The 19,407-nt window shown below is 38.7% G+C and overlaps 1 protein-coding gene across 1 annotated transcript in view; it reads right to left on the bottom strand.

Annotated features, from left to right (window-relative positions):
• DTNA (dystrobrevin alpha) overlaps positions 1–19,407 on the bottom strand; it is a 75,063-nt gene that overhangs the window by 22,910 nt on the left and 32,746 nt on the right. Inside the window, exons 4-10 of the mRNA XM_053465999.1 lie at positions 13,888–14,101; positions 13,328–13,413; positions 12,266–12,420; positions 9,771–9,876; positions 8,485–8,651; positions 7,613–7,737; positions 4,457–4,540 (exon numbers count right to left, since the gene is read on the bottom strand). Coding sequence (XP_053321974.1) covers positions 4,457–4,540; positions 7,613–7,737; positions 8,485–8,651; positions 9,771–9,876; positions 12,266–12,420; positions 13,328–13,413; positions 13,888–14,101 — 937 coding nt within the window. The remainder of the gene's footprint in view (positions 1–4,456; positions 4,541–7,612; positions 7,738–8,484; positions 8,652–9,770; positions 9,877–12,265; positions 12,421–13,327; positions 13,414–13,887; positions 14,102–19,407) is intronic.

Raw genomic sequence — 19,407 nt, 5'->3', positions numbered from 1 at the left:
CTATGGCCATTTCCAAGGAACACAATCCACACATCAATTCTACCACTTCACTTAATGTAGGCTGCCACAGTCCTATTCTACACTATATGACCAAAAGATTGTGGGCCACTCTCATAATTATTGTGTTTAGTTGTTTCAGCCACACCCGTTACTAACAGGAGTGTAAAATCACAATCGCACACACTCACAGAGCAGGACTGTCTTCTTTAGCCTCGAAAGCACAAGCACTTAATTAAATGGCTTTTCATGGATGAATCTGGGTTTGACAGATGCAAGGAGAACGCCTCCTTCCAGCATAGTGTCTACTTTAAAGTCTGATGCTGGAGGGATAATTCTCTGGGGCAGTTTTTCAGGGTTTGGGCTAGACCCCTTGGTTCCCGTGAAGAGTACATTTAATGTTACCTCATACAAAGTAATTTTAGACAATTGCGTGCTTCCAACATTGTGGCACCACATCTGATCTGCCACCATCCACCCCAGGGTGGAGGATACAAATGACCCCCCTCACACTACTACCCTGTGGAATACGGCAATCAAATATCATTGTGGCACAGCACAATCCCTAACGGTACAAAGAGACAGAAAACAGCTAGTGATTGAGACCCTGGATGATGCGCCCACCTTCCTGGAGGCATTGGGACTCCCACAACTCCAGGTGCAGCAAGAACTCCCGCCTGCTAAGGTTGAAGGAACTCCGGACAGGCGGACTAACCATCGGTCTGTGACTGTTGTCCGGATGAGGGCGCTGTTGCATTGGACAGGGATATGTTCACATTTATAGCAGCTCAGTCAATTTACCTCTGTTTCGTGCTACTGTTTAACCTCTTACCTCACAGTAAGGCATCATTTCTGACACATCAGTGAGTTAATTTAATAATTACCTTAGCAATTGTTTTTTTTATTGTGAATTTATGCAGCGGACTGATGTTCAGCGTTTTACCGCTCTTGTACTTAAGTGTATAATCTGGGATACTTTTACTCTAGCTGAAAGTGCACATTTTGTTCTCCGCCCTGGTTACCTACTGCAATGTTATTGATGGGTTTGGTGTTGTGAGGGGGCTCTAGGCCACACGTCTGTTGTCCTAAAGTTGGCCTGATTGCCAATAAGTGAATAGTCTTAGCTTGAAGCTGTAACTTGGTAGGATACATTGTATACATTGCTTGCTGTGTTACGGCACTGTATGTTAATTTTATCACCATGCAACATATTTGTTTTAAATCAATACTCAAAAATATAAACCGGTATTTAAATAAATAAAAAAGACTCCTACTTTAGTAGAATATTAGGATTATGGAGCTAATAGAAATATGGACTCTGGCACATAAGAGCAATCTGGCCCATCCAGTTTATCCATTTTTCCTGATGTAAAGACTCAAACCTTAATCACTGGTTTTGTCTGAAATTCATGATAGTTTTATATGTATTTCATATGTTTTTATTCTCTAATTACCATATATTAGCCTTTTCCATTTCTTATACGAGGTTGTTCCACCTACCCTCTCAATAAAAGTAAAACTTGCTTATAATACATCTAATCCTTTAAACCTCGGTTTATTTTAGGACCTCTTCTGCTGATGTCCGTCTGTGATGAGGTTTTCACAAAAACTGCATGATAAAACAATTCACACAAACAATAGAATTTGTTCTGTTTGTACAATGAGCTCGTGACGTCTACATTTCTTGTATAAAATTACACACTGACTTTCTTAAGACAGTTATCTAAGAAAGCCCTAGCATACTGAACACATAAATTGATCAGCATGGTTCTTTTTATTTTTGTTTACCTTGCTTATGGTGACACGTTACAAAAATTGACAAGGTGTGTGCACCTATTTGGAATCTCATCCAATATAGAGGGCCCACCGCTGGAAACCATGGTTACCAGAAACAGGTGAACTTCAGAAGGAGTAGAAGCCCAGAATCTTACGGCAGATGACCATCTGGCCAGTCGCTCTGTTTAATTTCCTGCTCAGAGAACCTCAAACGGTCCCTAGTCTTGTCTTATATTCAGGGCAACCTTATACGTCTTCCATGAATGGTTAACCCATGTGCGATTAGGTTTTATTCACACTAAACAAGACAGATCAAAGGCAACATATAGCATATTGCATTAAATAAACACACAGATTATTAACTAACTAAACTACAGCAGGCAGAATAAACGGTTTAGTACGTTACGCGGCTAGAAGAAACTATTAAAAAAATCCAAGAAACCTATCATCTCTAATGATCTTCCTACATCTACTGGTTTAGTACAGTATCTATCAGCTTGTGTGGTTAGTGGTGTAGATGGTGCATACTGACCGTGGGACGCTCTGCAGTTGGCTTACATACAGTTTTATGAGAGAATGCTCATCGGTCTCGGGACTAGTTACATTTATACTGTCAAGCAACCTGAGTGAGTCAAATAGCGTCAAGTGAGTTTACCCCCACATCAGAACTTATTTGGCATTCACAGGATCATGCACAGTTCTTATTAATGTTGATTGAGGCGTTAAAAAAAACAAACATTGCCACAAAGTTATTACTTCAAATTACCTTCCATGCAATATAAAGTATATTTCACATTTCGCATCAAAAATGGAACGATTTTCCATTACCAGTGTAATAACATAGGCAAGGCAAATGATAAATTAGAATTTTTCCTAAGTAATGTCTATACTATTTTATATGCACTGGCTGCAGTTTAGAGCTATACCCTACAATGTGCGTCTGGCATCAGAAAGAACTGAAGGTCTACATCATAAGCCCCATAGAATGTATTATGCCTCATGGTGTTTCCCTATATGTGCTTCTTCATTTGGAATTGGCTTTGCTCACATCTGCGAAATCTTCTACTCTCCATGTAATCAAACAGGAAATTGAAGCACAGAAGAGGATATGGCTGCTAACCTACAGCAGCAAAGCATAATAAAATATACAAATAAAATAACAGACACTCTGATAAGGAGAAAAAATACTCCTACTTAACCCCTTAATGACAAAGCCCGTAGATGTACGGGTTCAAAATGCATTGTTTTCAATGGGTTTAGGGACCGCCCATTGTCCTTAAGGGGTTAAGAGAAACATCAATACACTGAAGAAGTAAATAAAAATAGGCAACACTACCATCAGGCATTCATAATGGATTCACCTTTAATTTATTAAGTGAAAAGACAGACTGGTTTGATCATTACCATACCTGCTTTATGTCATTAATACAAGGTATATAATACAAATGTCAAAAAACAACAAGTAGCAGTCATATTCAATATTGACAAAATCAAAACAAACAGGTACCTTTTTATGATAAAATGTACTTATTTTTAAAGTGATAGTCTTTCGTGCTGCTCACTTTTTGTTGCATTCCACAGCAGTTACGCACATAAAGCCTGGGCCCCCATGGCCCTCCCATCAGCCCTTGCTACGTCCATCTCATTGTCCCACCAATTGCTCTGCCCACGTTCCACCCACCGTCCTACGGCAGTGAGAGCAATGGTGAGTTTAGGGTTAGTGGTACGTGCATTTCACTGGCGCCCCTTTAACTAACAGGCATACATACACATACGTGTGAGTTCAATTATGCTTCGGCCAATTCATATAACCAAAACCTCTCATTTATATTATGTTTATATATTTGTTGCCAACTTTATTAGGGTGAGAAGCGCAGACAGTTTTTGTATACATACACATACAACAGGCATACATACAACACACAAAACCGCTCTAGCTCACTTTAATACACATGCATAGCTTCACACATTCTTTCTCCTGTCCCTCCTCGTCCCTAACCCTACACTCACCCCTGACACTCCACCACCATACACTGACACACAATGAAGATAACACCATATGCTGACACACACACACAAAACACGAACACATGCCAACACCATACAGTAACATATGCTCTCAAACACTAACACACATACACACAGACACTCAAACACTATATGCTGACATACACACTCACACACTAACACTAATATATATATAATACACACACCAACTTGCTCTAACACTTTACACACAGACTGTAATAGTGTAAACCCAACAAAGGCCTGTTTAAGATAGATTGAGATAGATATAGAAACCTTTACATACACACACACACACATATATATATATATATATATATACACACACACACAATTTATCTCCCAGTCACTGAGTGCAAGGCTCAGTCTGTTTAGTAAGTTATTAATAAGAATTATTGACCTTTATAGAGTCATCAGTTTTGAGAAATGCCTTCAGTGGAATAACCATGTACAGTTAAAGTGTGCCCCTAGGCAGAATATATTCCTTAAATGAAAAATAACGATGACATTCCAGACCAAATAGTTATTCTCACAATCACAGTTTCAGGGCTGCTGGTTGTGTTTCAGTCTGAGGCCAGAGTGTGCATACCAAGCAGATATAACAACATCAAACATATAATTACATACATACATTCAGCAAGATTTCCCCATTACTTACATTTTGTTTGTGAATGGGCTACCTGAGGAGGGCACAGAGTGAGAGAAGAGTGTATCATTCATGCTGTTAACCGGTCTGGGAGGCCTATAAAAAATAAAACAGAGCTTTTAAGGCAAACAATGCTATTTTCAATATACTTCACTTAGTGTTGATTGGAAAAGGACATGGGGTACGTGATCTATATCTACCCTCTTCCCTTTGCTTTTATGGCACTAGGGGTAGTTGCACATTGAGATGTCAGCCATGATGTAAACTTTGGTGTGCATGATGTGATAAGGACAGGAATAATTACCCACCAGTGCATTGCAGCAGATCGTAAGCTCCTTTAATTATGGGGAAACAGCTTATTGATTCAAGGAGAAATCTGACTGCCATTTTGGGGTCAAGAAGGAATTTATTCCCTGGTTAGTGCAAAATTGGAAAGAGCCAAACTGGGGTTTTTTGCCTTCTTTTGGATCAACAGCAAAACATTAACAGATATAGGAAAGGCTGAACTTGATGGACGCATGTCTTTTATCAGCCTATGTAACTTGGTGCCAACAGAAACAAAGATACTGCAGGATGCAAGGAGAGGGACGACACAGGAACATCTTAGGACTGCAACAAGGTGACTGGCACATTACTGGGAGTTTATTCACAGCAGGTACGGGGGACATGGGAACAAACATTTAGGAAATATAAGAAAATGGTGCAGCGCACTACCAAAAGAGTGCCCTTTAAAATCATCACCTGGAACTGTAACTGTGCCGAGCAGAAATCACATGACAAGAGACAGCATGTAACGGATTGTATGACCTCTTACTGCTAATGGGGTAAACACGAACAGATTACATACATATATAGCTGCCGTTTTAGACCTTCTATTCTCCCGTTCTAAAAGGTATTGCTAACGTATTAAACTAAGAAGGTCTTTTAACGGCCAACAAGGAAACCCAATAACAAAAAAACAGCTATTTTTTTTTTACTTAGGACCAGCTATCCCCCTGCCAAAAACCCACCAGGGATGTATATTTTAGCTACGCATGTACAGAATGTTGACAGGGGTTACTTCATGCACTACCACATTACAGCATTTCTATAGGTGCCTGGGCGTAATTTAATGTCATATGCCGTTGATTATAATGGAAATGACACTATGTCCTTTCCCATAAGTAACTAAAGATTGAATATTAAATGCGCAGATGAGTGCCGAGCACGATGGATGCTACATATCACAGTGTGTTCTAGGAGATGTGACAGGAGGGGGATGGGGACGGACATCACAGTGCTTCTGGTGACAAAGAAAATGCCACAGGACCGAGTACTCACCAGGTGTCCCTTTTGCAGCAATAAGAAAACAGAAGGAACATATTAACAGCGACGTATGCTGCGCGCTACGTTACATACAAGCAGAAAGGACACTTGTAAGGGTAGCAGAACAAATGCAGCTCCTGGGAAATGTTGTGAATCCTATACTCCACCCAGGGTTTAGAATTACGTAGGGCTGATTTTGTAATTATTTTTTACGGGGTAAGTAATATACTGGTGTATACCAGACTAGGAAGAGTAGGTCTAGCAGTGTATACTAGCCTAGGAAGAATAAGCCTAGGGCTGCAGCCCTTATGCATCAAAACCGTCACTATATAGCTGCTCAATGGGTCGATCACAATAGCGAGCCCACTTACACTGTGCTTGGTCAGTGTCTAAATGCCATTTTCTGATACCTGTTCTGTTAGTAGCAGATATCTATGCATGCACATACCCATCGTACAGAGCTGACGAATATGATGGCGCTATATAAAATAATAATAAAAATAATACCCAAGTGCAGATATGTATTAGCACTAACAGGGTTCAGGTTAAACTCAAAGGGACATTCCATTCACTCTGCAGAATCCCTTCATGTGAATTTGCCCCTTTGCCTGCAATTTGGCCAGCTATTTTCCATGCAGGCGATGTGTTCAGCCGATACTTTATTAGTATAATTTATTATTTCCCTTTGGAGGGGAGGAAATGTCAGATCCTTCTAAGTATGGAAACTTTTAAGAATACAGAAAATGTTAAGAACTCCTCCCTGGAGGACAAAGTAATATATCAGGATTTACTGTCATTCTCTGCAGAGAGAAAAACACATCATATTTAAGAGCACTGTATTCAAACTCTTGTATTTGATGATCAATAATTTGCATATAGGGCCACAATGAGATGTCACGTAAGGGACTTCACAATCAAATATAAAACTCTTGGTTACAAATGCTCCATCTAGGCATGGTTTTGTATTTGAAGTGACAGATTCCCTTTACAGGTTTGATAAAAACATCTTCTTAGCATGGTAATTTTGTTGAAACCCCAATCCCCAAAGCATGCTGGTTACACAGTCCAGATATATGATTGGATTATATAAATCAATAAATAGTGGGAATTATATTAGAGACTTCATGTGGACCTATGAGAGGGACACTTGCCATCCCCAAACACATTCACCCAAGTTTGAGTCCTGAACTAATTGTTGTGACCTGAGACACGGCATCCACATTGCAGCTGTCTGTATACACCAGTCTAAATTGCCCGTTTTTTTTTAATTCTCAGAAAACTAAAACCATAATTAAATTTTTTTTTTTTTTAAAGTAGCTGTGCAAATTCTGCTTGGCAACACAAAAGAATGGGTACAATAGATAAGTGCAGCTTGTTTCATCAAAGCCACGGCATAGAAGAGGTCACAAAACAAGTATTGAAATTATAATGTTCTAAACTAAATATAACATTCACAGTATAATCTAAAGTGGTTTTGGACATAATATGTTCTGTGCCCGTGTGAAGGTTTTTCACTCGATTCGGTCCGATCTCTTGGTTTTATTGCAGTACTTTTAGGTTAAGAACACCAATAAGCTGCAATAACTTTGATAAGTCCTCACCCTAATTCAAATTAAAGTGAACTCAACCCAAAATGTTTGAGAATCCCTTTGAATGCGGTAAGAGGGGCTTTCAGTGATAAATAAGGGTTGCATTGAATGCCTATTTCATTTACGGGTTTTACTGTACTCGCCGTTAGAACGGGTTGATTATCTCGCCTGTTCTTTAAAATAATAGCCTGCCTGCTACCGCCTATGAAATTATTTTTATTTTGTTGCCATTCAACCCTTGACACGATTATTAAAAGCAAGTGCTGTTACTTACACAATGTGAGCCAGGTTTAGAGGTTTTTCAGGCTGGTCTGGAAACATTGGGTGTAAGGGTTCACGACTGGAAGCACAGCTTAAAGACTTGCTAAGTGCATTAGTAAGCTTCTTGGCAGGGGATTTCTGCAGGAACAATGGGGGGCACAGCATAAATGTACATGACAAAGACCGAGTCCTGCCAAAGAAAAGCCCAACGCACAACACACACAAAAAGTTCCGCTCAGTTTGACAATTACAACGCTAGACGAGAGTTGTTGACCTCAATTGGCTTGCGAAGGGTTAAGCCAAGTATGTATGTATGTGAATAATATTTATGTATGTATATATATAAAAAAAAAATCACTGATTAAATAAATCAAACCTATAAAGTAACATATCCCCGGATCCCGGAGGTTAATGATGGAAAGTTACTTGTCACATAAACATGTGTTAATGTCGTCGGTTCGAGTTATTTTAGTCTGACTCGCACTGGCAGAACTGAACTGTTGTAGTCGATAACATAACACAGACTGGAAAATAAAATGAAAAACATCACATAACCCATCATTTCGCTAATGTGAAGCAAGACAGGGTTACCAAAGAACATCATCTTCTCCATGAAATATTTTTGAAGGGAAGTGCGACGCTGGCAAAACCAGCTCTCTGATTTGTTTTGATAAAAGGGCACTTAACAAATGAGCAATATACAGCTACTCGAGAAACTCCCTCCCTCCTCCTCCTATGTTACATACTTACGCAAGTTCCCACTCTCTACCTACACCAGAGTCTCCGGTAAAGCCTCCCTCTCGGGGCAGTCCCCGGTGTTTTTAGGTTACTCTGTTCCCTTGTGCCTGCCTTCTGCGAGTTGGAGCGAGAAGAACCTATTCTTACCCATGACGTGTACTCTTTCATTTGGTGCTGGTTGCTATGGGAACCGCTGGCATGCCCCCTCCAGAAGCAGTCCTGACAGAGCTGGTAATTGTGACACTGCTGGCAACGGTAGCGAAAGCCCATCATGCTCTCGCTGTGGCAATAGGAACACTCGACAGGGTGGAAGACTATGGGAGAAGAACACAGAGCGCACATATCTTTACTGCACAACCATGATACAGATTTAACATGAACCCCTCGGATCCACTCATCACACCCAGCCAGCTACATGCTTAAAATACACATCTCTTTGGGCCGTTTTTGTCAATTAACAAGTGCAATAGGAGTCATTTTCCAATCCTATGTTTCTACAATGCTGATGTAAGGAAGAAAATTATCCACAAATAGTCACTGGGAAGTACCACTACTTCAAGACAACTGTATCTCGCACCAGTTAAATACCTCACAGATTCAGATAGACATATAAAAGTTCACAGGAGATTAGGTTATGGGACTGCCATTTCAGTACACACTGTGGGCCAAATATCAGGAACCAAAGAAGCTGAATAAGAAAACACTGTGCTATGCAGATCCAGCCCAACCACCTCAACCTCTTAGGTTGTCATGGGGCTGTAAAACCCATTGCTTTCAGATGCCGACTGATATAACTACCAACAAAAAAAAATTCTTGGACGCATATTTACTCCATGACAAGTGATCTTGTGTGGTTAGAACTAATCTTCAAATATTTAAATATTTAAATTTTGCCTGTATACATGGTAAAAATAGAACAAATTATTGCAGTGGGGTGTATCTGATAATTATTAAAGGTACAATGTTTAACATAACTGGACAACATTATATTGTACACGCATGTGTGTGTGTTTGTATATATATGTCTTCAAGTAGTGCAAAGGCATGCAAGTGGAGGAAGTCAATGGGTATAACCTTCATATTACTGTATTTACTGGAAGGTCTAAGTCTCTCATTACTTAAATCTCTTTTCCCTGACTTCCAGCACCATTCTTCCCTTATTTTGGAGTGGGCACATGCAGAAAAGATAGATTTGGACCATTAACAAGATACAGAGGATGAGGGGTGTCTGAGGAGGCCTTTTGCCAAATCCCTCTTTGCATCTGACTATTTCTTTCACCAGCACCGACCTTGTCAGCTCAAGAAATCTGCAAGATGTCAAATCCTAGGTGACAACCGGCACACATGTTGGATGGAGGAGTGTTTTTGCACCTTTATTCCAGAACTATGTTCAGAAATATATAATTTAGGTAGATATTCATATAGTCACTTACCGTTTTCTACATTCGCCAGTCGATGCAGAAGAGGTAACCAGACAAGACACTGAGGTGGTGGGTCAGACATAAGTATGTCCAAGAAAGAATTTAAGGTAACGTTTTTCTGTTTAAACAAAAGTAAAAATGTTTATTTCTAACAAAGCTAAGATGCATACAGTAGGCAGCCTACATTTTTACTTTATGGACTCATTATTCTACTAAATAAGTAGCATTATTAATTCTAATCAATCACATACTTGGTAAAACACCCCAGGAGTGAACATTCTACCGACGCATAGCACCAATATATATATTGTGACAGAAAGCAGGGGATGATAATGGAGGGAGTGTATATATCCCCTTATATTTTGCAGTGTGGTTACCCTCAATAGTTTTTACCAGCCCCAGGGAGACGTTTTGTTAATAATGGAACTGTTGGATATCTGTTATTTGTGTATTTTGGGTCCCTGGGGTGGAGCACTTGGAGAGTAGGGCGGGCCAGTGCTCCACTCCACATTTTGTGAGCAGCCGAAGACCAGCAGGTGGAAATCCAGTCTGGCGATTCACGGTTACTCTCCTAGTACTCACCTGTTTCTACTAATTAATGGGAGAGGCAGTTAAGTAGCCTCCTGATCTCAGAGCAAGAGAGATCATGTGGCTCCCTGAGAGAGAGGGGGAGAGAGCTGCCAAAAATACTGACTGCTGCCAATATTGCATATAAACTGTTATTTTTTGTTTGTTGGGAACGGATAAGCCGTCCAACTGCAGTTAGGTTGGAGAACCTTGTATTAGTTAGTCCTCATGAGAGCAAGGCTTTTTGTTTGATTTATTTATTTTTGTTATGCCTGTGGTGAAAAATAAAAACAGGCCCAGCCTTTTATTTTACCCTCCTCGTGTCTGAGCTGTCTCTGCAGCCTGATAGACTGTGTGTGAGTAAAGATTCCCAGACAGAGTACCAAAGTGAAGGGGTATTGTGTCACAAATATATATATATTAGCAAAACAGCTGTTTTTCCTTGAACGTGACTAAACGGTTAAGGGAGATAAGTGCAATTGTGCAAATAAATGTGGCCATCATTCATAGAACAGGCACTAATGGCTTTTGTCATAGCACCTTCTGATAAAGAATACAAGGTTTATTTGCTTAATATACTACATGATACAATGCTGCTTTTGTGTAAGTGGGACAGCACCTTTAAGAGTAAGCAGCACCTTTATGTAAGGTAAGGTCTGTATGAAAAGGTGACAAGCATTGATTTCCCACACCGACGTTATCACCCTCATCCACACTCCACTCTTACAGTCTGCCGGACTCATTTGACAAGGAAGAGGGATACTAATATTTGGAGAAAATGACAAATATCCTTAGTATTTCAAAACAGACATCTGTTTCAAGAGTTTGGAAAGCTGACAGCCTGAAGACATAAGAAAAAACAGCTCTCTAAAGGAAGCGTGGAGTTACACACAAACGATAGAGAATTGTGTTCAGAAGTGTACAAGGATATTTTTCCCTTTTCACAGCGTGCAAATCACAGATGACATCATAAAAGACTCTGTGATGTAGAGGCAGTAAGGAATCATTCTTTAACTTTTACATTACATCTCTTTTAATGTTCTGCAGCCCTCTCTACGAACCTATTTAAATAAATCCTAGTAAACAGAGAAAACAAGGCGGCAAACACAGGCTGCGTCTGGTTCTAAGAACGTACTAAACACAGAGGAAGAGTTTTCCCTAAGGATTTTTATTATAATGACACCAAGCCTTGGGGTTAGAGCTTTCAAAACATCATTTTAGATGCAAAGCAAACTATCTATATAACTGCAGGCGTGTGGCACATTAACATAATACGTAACACCTGTTAGATTCATTACTGTGATTTATTAAATCACTGTTCTGTACCTTCCAGCCGATCAAAGCTCAATTTAATAAGTACGTCAGACAAACTGACACATGCCAAAAAAAACATTTAGAGATACGTCAATAGAATGCACTGCCAGGCACCCGACAGAGGAAGATATATTATGGTAGAGAAAACCACTCATTTAGAACTTCTCTTTACCAATGTGGATCAACCTATTCACAGATTTCACAGATACATAGTTGCACTCAATCATTCCATTATTTGCAGGATTTAGTAGATGCAGATTATTCAAATTCTCCAAAATCTGCTACATTTAGTAGAATTTTACTTTCATCTTTAATGTTACATTGGTATTGTACTGTTATAGCTCCTTACATTTAACAGCTAATGTATTGCACTTGCTTCAAAGTTAAAGAGATATAACCAATCCTTTCTTTTGGGGCGAGATGTTATTTAGAATCTTGATGTTATGTTAATATTAAAAACAAGCATCCTGTGTATTATAATTGCAGCGAGATATATATATATATATATATATATATAAATAATCATACAAATGATCACTTAAGGAGATAAGAATAAAGAGCTAAAGACACCATATTCTTGCAAAGGACAAAGCCTCTTTGTGACTTGGTAGCTTGGTCCAGCTCACCTGTTGTGAAAAACAAGACCTGGCCGACTGTTCTGTGTACCCAAACGAGGGACCTTCAAATACTGCAGTGGGTATTTTGAGAACCTCCCTCAGAAAGAGGTCATATCGCGTATGGATCATCATACCGCTGGAATCAGAGATCAACGAGAAAATATCTGAAAAATAATAAGGCAGGACAAATTTCAGCTGAACAAACCGGTTTTGCCTCATGGTCAGCCTCGTTTTGTACCATGTGTAGCAGAGCACTGCAAGTAACACGAGAGGCAGCAAAGGGGTCAGCTATTTGAGTTGCAGGAAAAAAATTAAGATCAATTCTAGTGGAAATAAACCTCTTAAATGTGACTTTGGTGCAACGCAATTTGGGGCATTTTCATACTTCTTTGTATCTGAGGCAACAGTATTTCACCAAGATAATTGGGCATTTGCACAAAAGGTATGAGATGCCAGAAAGCATTACTTTTTCATTGGCACCAGGTGCATCCATCTATGCTAGCTGTAAAATAAAACCAGCCGTTTACTTTGTACGTTTTGCTTGCGATTAACTCAGACTTCTATCTGTCACAATTCACATGAGGATATAAAGTACACGGAATACAGATGGCACGGCTTCCGTGCTGCCCATTCGCATGTAGTTTTAGATGTAATAAATCTGCTGGAGGTAAAACATCACCATCCACCTATTGCTTCCCCTTTTTGCTAATTAATAAAGACTTTAAAACGTGTATTCATTTGGAAGGAATTATTTTCCATTTATGTCAAAACTTGCTTTGTTCTCTAAAACCTCCCTATTAATAGATAGCTGCCTACTCACACATGTTGTGAGAGTTAAGCTTCACGAAAGACTCCCTTCTTATTTATTTTTTTAATAAAATTGAATATATAGCTGTGTTTCCAGCTTATACTGGGCATTCTCTTTCAGACACTTTGAAGGTTATCACTGAGATTTCCCATGCAGGTTACGTGCCATAAAATCTTGTTGGTGCGGTGTTAGTCAGCACACTACCGATGCCATCATTGATTGATGGAAATGGAGTGTACAGGACAACACAATATTATACTTACACCGCAGTTTGTCCATAATCTTCCCTCCACACAGTGTGGCCAAAGCCATTTTGACAGCAAAGACTGTAATCTTCCCATGTCCTTCCCTGTAGAAAGAAACCAATCAATAAACATGTACTTTCCAGTATTAAACCAGATATGTTTCCTCCAACACCATCCCAACAAAAAATAATAATAAAAAAAAAAATTATATATATATATATATATATATATATATATATATATATATATATATATATATGCAAAAAAGGGAAAAATGATTTGATCCCCTGCTGATTTTGTATGTTTGCCCACTGACAAAGACATGATCAGTCTATAATTTTAATGGTAGATTTATTGGAACACTAAGAGACAGAATAACAACAAAAATCCAATTAACTTTAATTTTATTAATTGATTTGCAATAAGTATTTGATCCCCTATCAATCAGTAAGACGTCTGGCTCCCAGGTGTCTTTTATACAGGTAATGAGCTGAGATTAGGAGCACTCTCTTAAAGGCTTTGCTGAACATATTTGATTCCAAAAAAGACAGATAAAAGTGTGATGAATTTACACTTACGGGTCATAGGCTGCTAGCAGGAAATTTAAAGTCAGGCCAATGGATTGCTCTACGTTGATCTGGTGAGTAGTTGGCATTCTCTTATTTAACTGGTAAAAGATAGTTGATAGCACTGCTTCCAGACGGGCCACATTCAGTTCAGTACTTGGGTCCAGGTTGTTTAGGGAATTTTCTCTGAGTGCCTCAATGATGTTCCATATATCTACCAGATGCACTGCATTAGGAAAAAACAATACATTAAATACAATATAGGTAAAACTAGTGGATTAAAGATAATTGAACACAAAAATATAGATTTTGCTTGTTGATTAAGTTCTTTTTACTATCCCTTTCATCCTCCTTGCTTTCTCTCCTCTCCCTTTTTCTTTACTACCTTCTTATTCTAATCCTACCTCCCTTGGCACAAAACACTATCTGGCAGTACCTTTGCTCTCTGCACGCCTCACAAACCAACAGATCGTTCACCTACACACAATATGTGATAGGCCCCCTTCTCCCTCCACAACATGATCTGGCAGCTCTTCCCTTCCACTGCACATGACAAAATCTGGTAGTCCTCTCTTGCCTGCACACCACACTATTCTGCAGAGTTTTGGTGTGAAATCTCAGGCTAGGATGAACGTACAGCCATGGCACACTCTGCTTTTAAACAATGTTCTTTTATTTTGTAGATAGAATTCTCAAAAACTCCCAAGTAAAACAATAACAATATTATACGTCACCTGCTCGTAAGCGTGATATACCCTATTACTATTGCATGGCCACATAAGATGAGCATCTGCCTCCTAGAGCAGGCCAGCTCAGCACTAAATGGGAATGTTTTTTTTTCACTAATAGCATCAGATTATAAATACGTTTCCAAAAATATTGTGCTTTTTCATTTCATTTTTAAAAAAAAGTTGAATAATAATATTTTCAAAGCCCAGTCTACTACACAAAGACCCTTACTTCTTACTCCTGACTCCTTAACACACTGCGTGTGGCAAACAATAAAATGGCTAAGCCTTAATCGCCCAGCTGGATACTGTAAAAAAGAACCAAGGAGGAAAGGTATTGCATTAGCATTGTTATAAAGAATCAGCTCAGTGTGGTGTTTGACCAGGGAAAGTAGATAAAGGAAGTTTATCGGGACAAAAAGAGGTAAAACCAGGTTTTTGTCAATGCTAAAACTACATTACTGTATACACCACATGGTAAGAATAATATTTTTATCCATAGGACTTCCCTTTTATCCTGTGGCTATTGCCCTCTGTCCTAGGGCCAGAATGCCTGTGACGATCAGGTGGATGGAAGGTTTTTTTTTACTAAACGATTCAGCTCACTGCCTTCACTATAAATTGTAAAAGTTCCTAACCCTGCAAAGAATCTCCTGCAAGCAAGGCTAAGCATTGGTAATTCTTCGAAGAAATCCTAACATATTGTAACTATACATTACAGGTAGAATTTAAAAAATGCTTATAATTAATATCCAGTTCTTATATTGTGTTTTTTTTCCCCACTAAATGTATTAGAAATCTACTACGGTACAATCCCACCACCACTGGTTTCTATTTTTTTTTTTTTTTACGTATAACCTAGGAAAATATTCCCTTGTACTGTATTTAACAAAAGATTGTTAGCATACTACTTACAAAGTTGCAAATAAAACACTTATTACATACTGTTTAACATTAACAAAAAGGAAGATTAAGAAGTTTGGACATTTATACATACCTTATTAGTTATTATTACAATATTTTAGTACACCGAGTTTGTGGTATGAAAACAGACGCAGATTAGTAATGTACCTTGCTAATGTGTTATTATTGCAGAACACATCATTATTTCCTTCACAAGCGTTCTGGAAAAATAGCTTTTATGAAATAAAAATAAAAGATTAGAAATAAAGTATCCAATTTCAATACTTCACCCTCAACAGGGTGTCTGCCATAAACGCCAGGTTCTTTATACAATGCAATTGCGAGAGGCATCATAACTTAGTCTGGAAATCGACCAAGTGCTAATTACTCCCTGTGATAGAATGCACTGCGGTATGTGCATTAAAACAATAAACTAAAATTAGTATTTGCCTTAACAGACTAAAGCCATTATTTCTATTTAGCCCAAATTACTACAGGGATCAAGTCATTACATTTTGAAACGGATGTCTAGGTCATTATTAGCTGAAAACTTCCTACAATCAGCCGCTCCTGACTTAATAAATCGGCGGGCGAGATTTCCATTCTTTGCAACGCGAGGTGTAGCTCGCCCCTCCGTCTGCAAATGGTGAACAATGCATAGATCGCCAAACACAAATATATGATGCATATATGCTCCTTGTTCCATGCTCATCCATGCTATGCAGCATTTATACCAAGAGATTAAAGATTTTCTACATAACCTTACAACACAAAAATGGCCAACTTCCCGGTAAGAAAAGGGACTAAACTGCAATAATATTATAGTAACAGGAGCTATATATATTTTATTGTATAAATCAACCTAAGTTGCTCGGATGCTGTGAAAATTCCCTTTGACGTGTCCCTCAAACCTGCTTTGTCTGGTGCCAGACCTTAAGTATAAAAATGAATGTTGAAGTTAGTACAGTCCAGCCCAGCCGATATCCACTTAACCTGCCAATGCCCACATAAGACGAGCCTTACAAAACCTATGATTCAGTCTTAATGACATCATTTACTAAACATATACAAAAAGGTACACCAAAGGGCTTTAATCCCCTCACAACCACTTGATCCATAATCCATGCAGTTACACTCAGCACACATCTTAAGTATTTGTTCTAAAAATAAGTATGTGAAAAGAAGAGAAATTTTCATTAATACTCTCATAGAATTGTTGGGAATAGATGCAGATTAAAGAATTTTCTGTTTGCACTTTTAGAGTCTAGGTCAAAATGTCCCTACAATTCCATCCCCTCAGAGTCAGCACTAAGTGGCAGTAATTTGTGTCATAGCCCATTGTGGCCATTCACCGAGTGCTTTTGGGCTTCACATTCCACACGGCTCCATTCACTGGGGCTGCTGGAGATTTGTACGGTTTAGTTAGAAAGGACAGCACATTATTTCAGCCTGCCTGGGCGGTAATGTCACGGATTCTGCTTCTATGGACATGCAAACCAATTTGTATATCATCTGAGAATACACTGAAGGCCGGGTAGAACCGTGGTTCAGTTTGTAGAACATAAACTGGTAGATTAAATGCATGCCATGAAACTGCAATTTAAATATAGGAGTAATTTTTCACTTAACATTGAGAGGAAAGGATGTTTCTGCATGAAGTCACAAATTACTGGGGTTGCTCTTCTTAACACAAAGCAAATTTAAGGAGAAGAACCCACTGCCGACACATGCATTATTGAATAAATCTCAATGTATCGACAGGAAACAACAAAGGATGGAGATATATTTAAAACTAGTTAAAAAATTTATACAGTCAACCATAACGTTAACACAACAATGTAGAAGCAGAGTCATGCCTAGGCAAGAATGGTGGAAGCTGTAGTTCATTGTAAATTGCAGAAGTGTGGAATTGAAAGATAACCAACAAACTAAAGAAATGCATCATCGATAATTGAATGACAAGGGAATGTAGGACCCAAAAAAGCTGTCTGACACAGATAAACTGAACACACTGATAACATAGATATTCTTTAGGAATGCAACAACAACATTAGATGGACAGGAGATCTATCAGAAGGCTCAGGTGTTATTGACTGCCCGTCGCTATTACAAAGGTCATTCTTGAAATCAGGCCTTGTGGGGAAAAATGAAATTTCTTTTGTGATGTATTATGTAACTTTGAAAAATAATGTATAAGAAGTATTACTGTTATTGGACCTGCAAGGCATTTTGCTTTTTTTGTCTCCTAATGAGAAGACCACACAATTAACACAATCCATGAAAGCCATAATATAGATTTTATACCTAAAATAAAGGGAGGCAATGCCCACAGCTCATAAGTTTTTTGCTTTTATTTTAAATGGTAAAAACTATCCAAGGACCCTGATCCATGATGCATAGTGAGCCCTGCTTGGGGTTTCTATTGAGTATACTATTTTAGGTGCAAATCTACACCAAAAAACAGAAGCGGTCTTACCCTTTGTATGTCAATATTAATAAGTGCATTTTGCATAAATGAATCTTTACTCAACATAATATGTACACTAGATAATAAGGGGTGTTTCACTGGTCATGGCAGATGCCTCAAATCACGGTTTCCAGATGTAAAATCCTAGTCTCTCCCCAAGTTCTGCCTCATGAGACAGGTCCATTACAGGGAAGACAATAAAACAGATGCCCAGAGCATCTGGAGTAACATGCATCCTGAGCTTCGGTTGACACCTCTTATTGTACTGAGCATCTACCTCTAACTGGTGTGTCCACTGAAGATCAGCAATAATTAGCTTTATTTTAAATTAACAACTATGTAATTTTATATGACTCTTCCTTTAAGTCAAATCTAACTTTCCAGTAGCTTTTATGTTAATGCCTTTGCAGAGACAAATGCTCTGCACAGACACTTTCACTGTGATGCAGGACAGAGTTGAGCTTTCATTTGAAAAGTATTTTACTGATCTACAAAAGCTAATGAAAAAGCTGCTTCTAATATTTGTCCTGAGTTTAGGAATACCCAGTGTTTTAATGTTTTTTGCGAGTTATAGGGCAATAAGTACAAGTAATATATTGCTATTTCAAAACCATGTTTTTTCCAAATCTGGTCATACTGCCTCATGTCCTATTTGGGACACATTTGAAGCTGGTCAGTTCAAAACATATATGTTTGAAAACTAGACACCCCAGGTTATTTAACTCTTTCTGGTGCACTAATTATGCTACCAGATTATGTCAAACCATGTGGTGGTAATTTTTTTTTTTGCATTTTTTCCCACACATACTACAAGTATGAATTTACAGCTCCTGGTACAGTCGTGTGAAAAAAAGTACATCCTCTTTAAATTCTATCACACATCAGGACATAATATCAATCATCTGTCCCTTAGCAAGTTTAAAAATTAGGTAAATACAACCTTAAATGGACAACAATTGACATATTACACTGTGTCTTGACTTGTTCAACAAAAATAAAGCCACAATGGCTAAGTAGTAGACAGGTGCTGCTAATGCCAAGAGGAAAGGCATCAGCAATGAACTTAGAGAAGCAATTGTTGCTGCCTAAGGTCATGATGTCCCAGAAACATCAATTGTCCCCAACGGGATGTTTTCCGCAACGTGCCTGGCATGTTATGGTATCAAGGGGTTAAATAAACACTAACATTTCTTAATGGGAGGAGAACAGACACAAAATGAGTGAAGCATGCAGGCAATGGAAATAGATGAACCTCAGCCAAAAGCGAGAGAAGCTTGGGAAGAAGTGAAGACAGCTGTTCCCCATGTGTCCTGTAGAAAACACTGTGACGGTACCGAGAAGGTTGTACCGAACCCTTTTTGGGACTATGTTTCCTGGCCTTCCTCACTGGTTATCCCTTAGCCTCGATCCAGGTTGAGCACCGCTGCTCTTTGA

Source organism: Spea bombifrons, chromosome 5 (assembly GCF_027358695.1).
Source record: "Spea bombifrons isolate aSpeBom1 chromosome 5, aSpeBom1.2.pri, whole genome shotgun sequence".
Classification (NCBI taxonomy): Eukaryota; Metazoa; Chordata; class Amphibia; order Anura; family Pelobatidae; genus Spea; species Spea bombifrons.
This window is presented reverse-complemented; position numbering and strand designations above follow the sequence as displayed.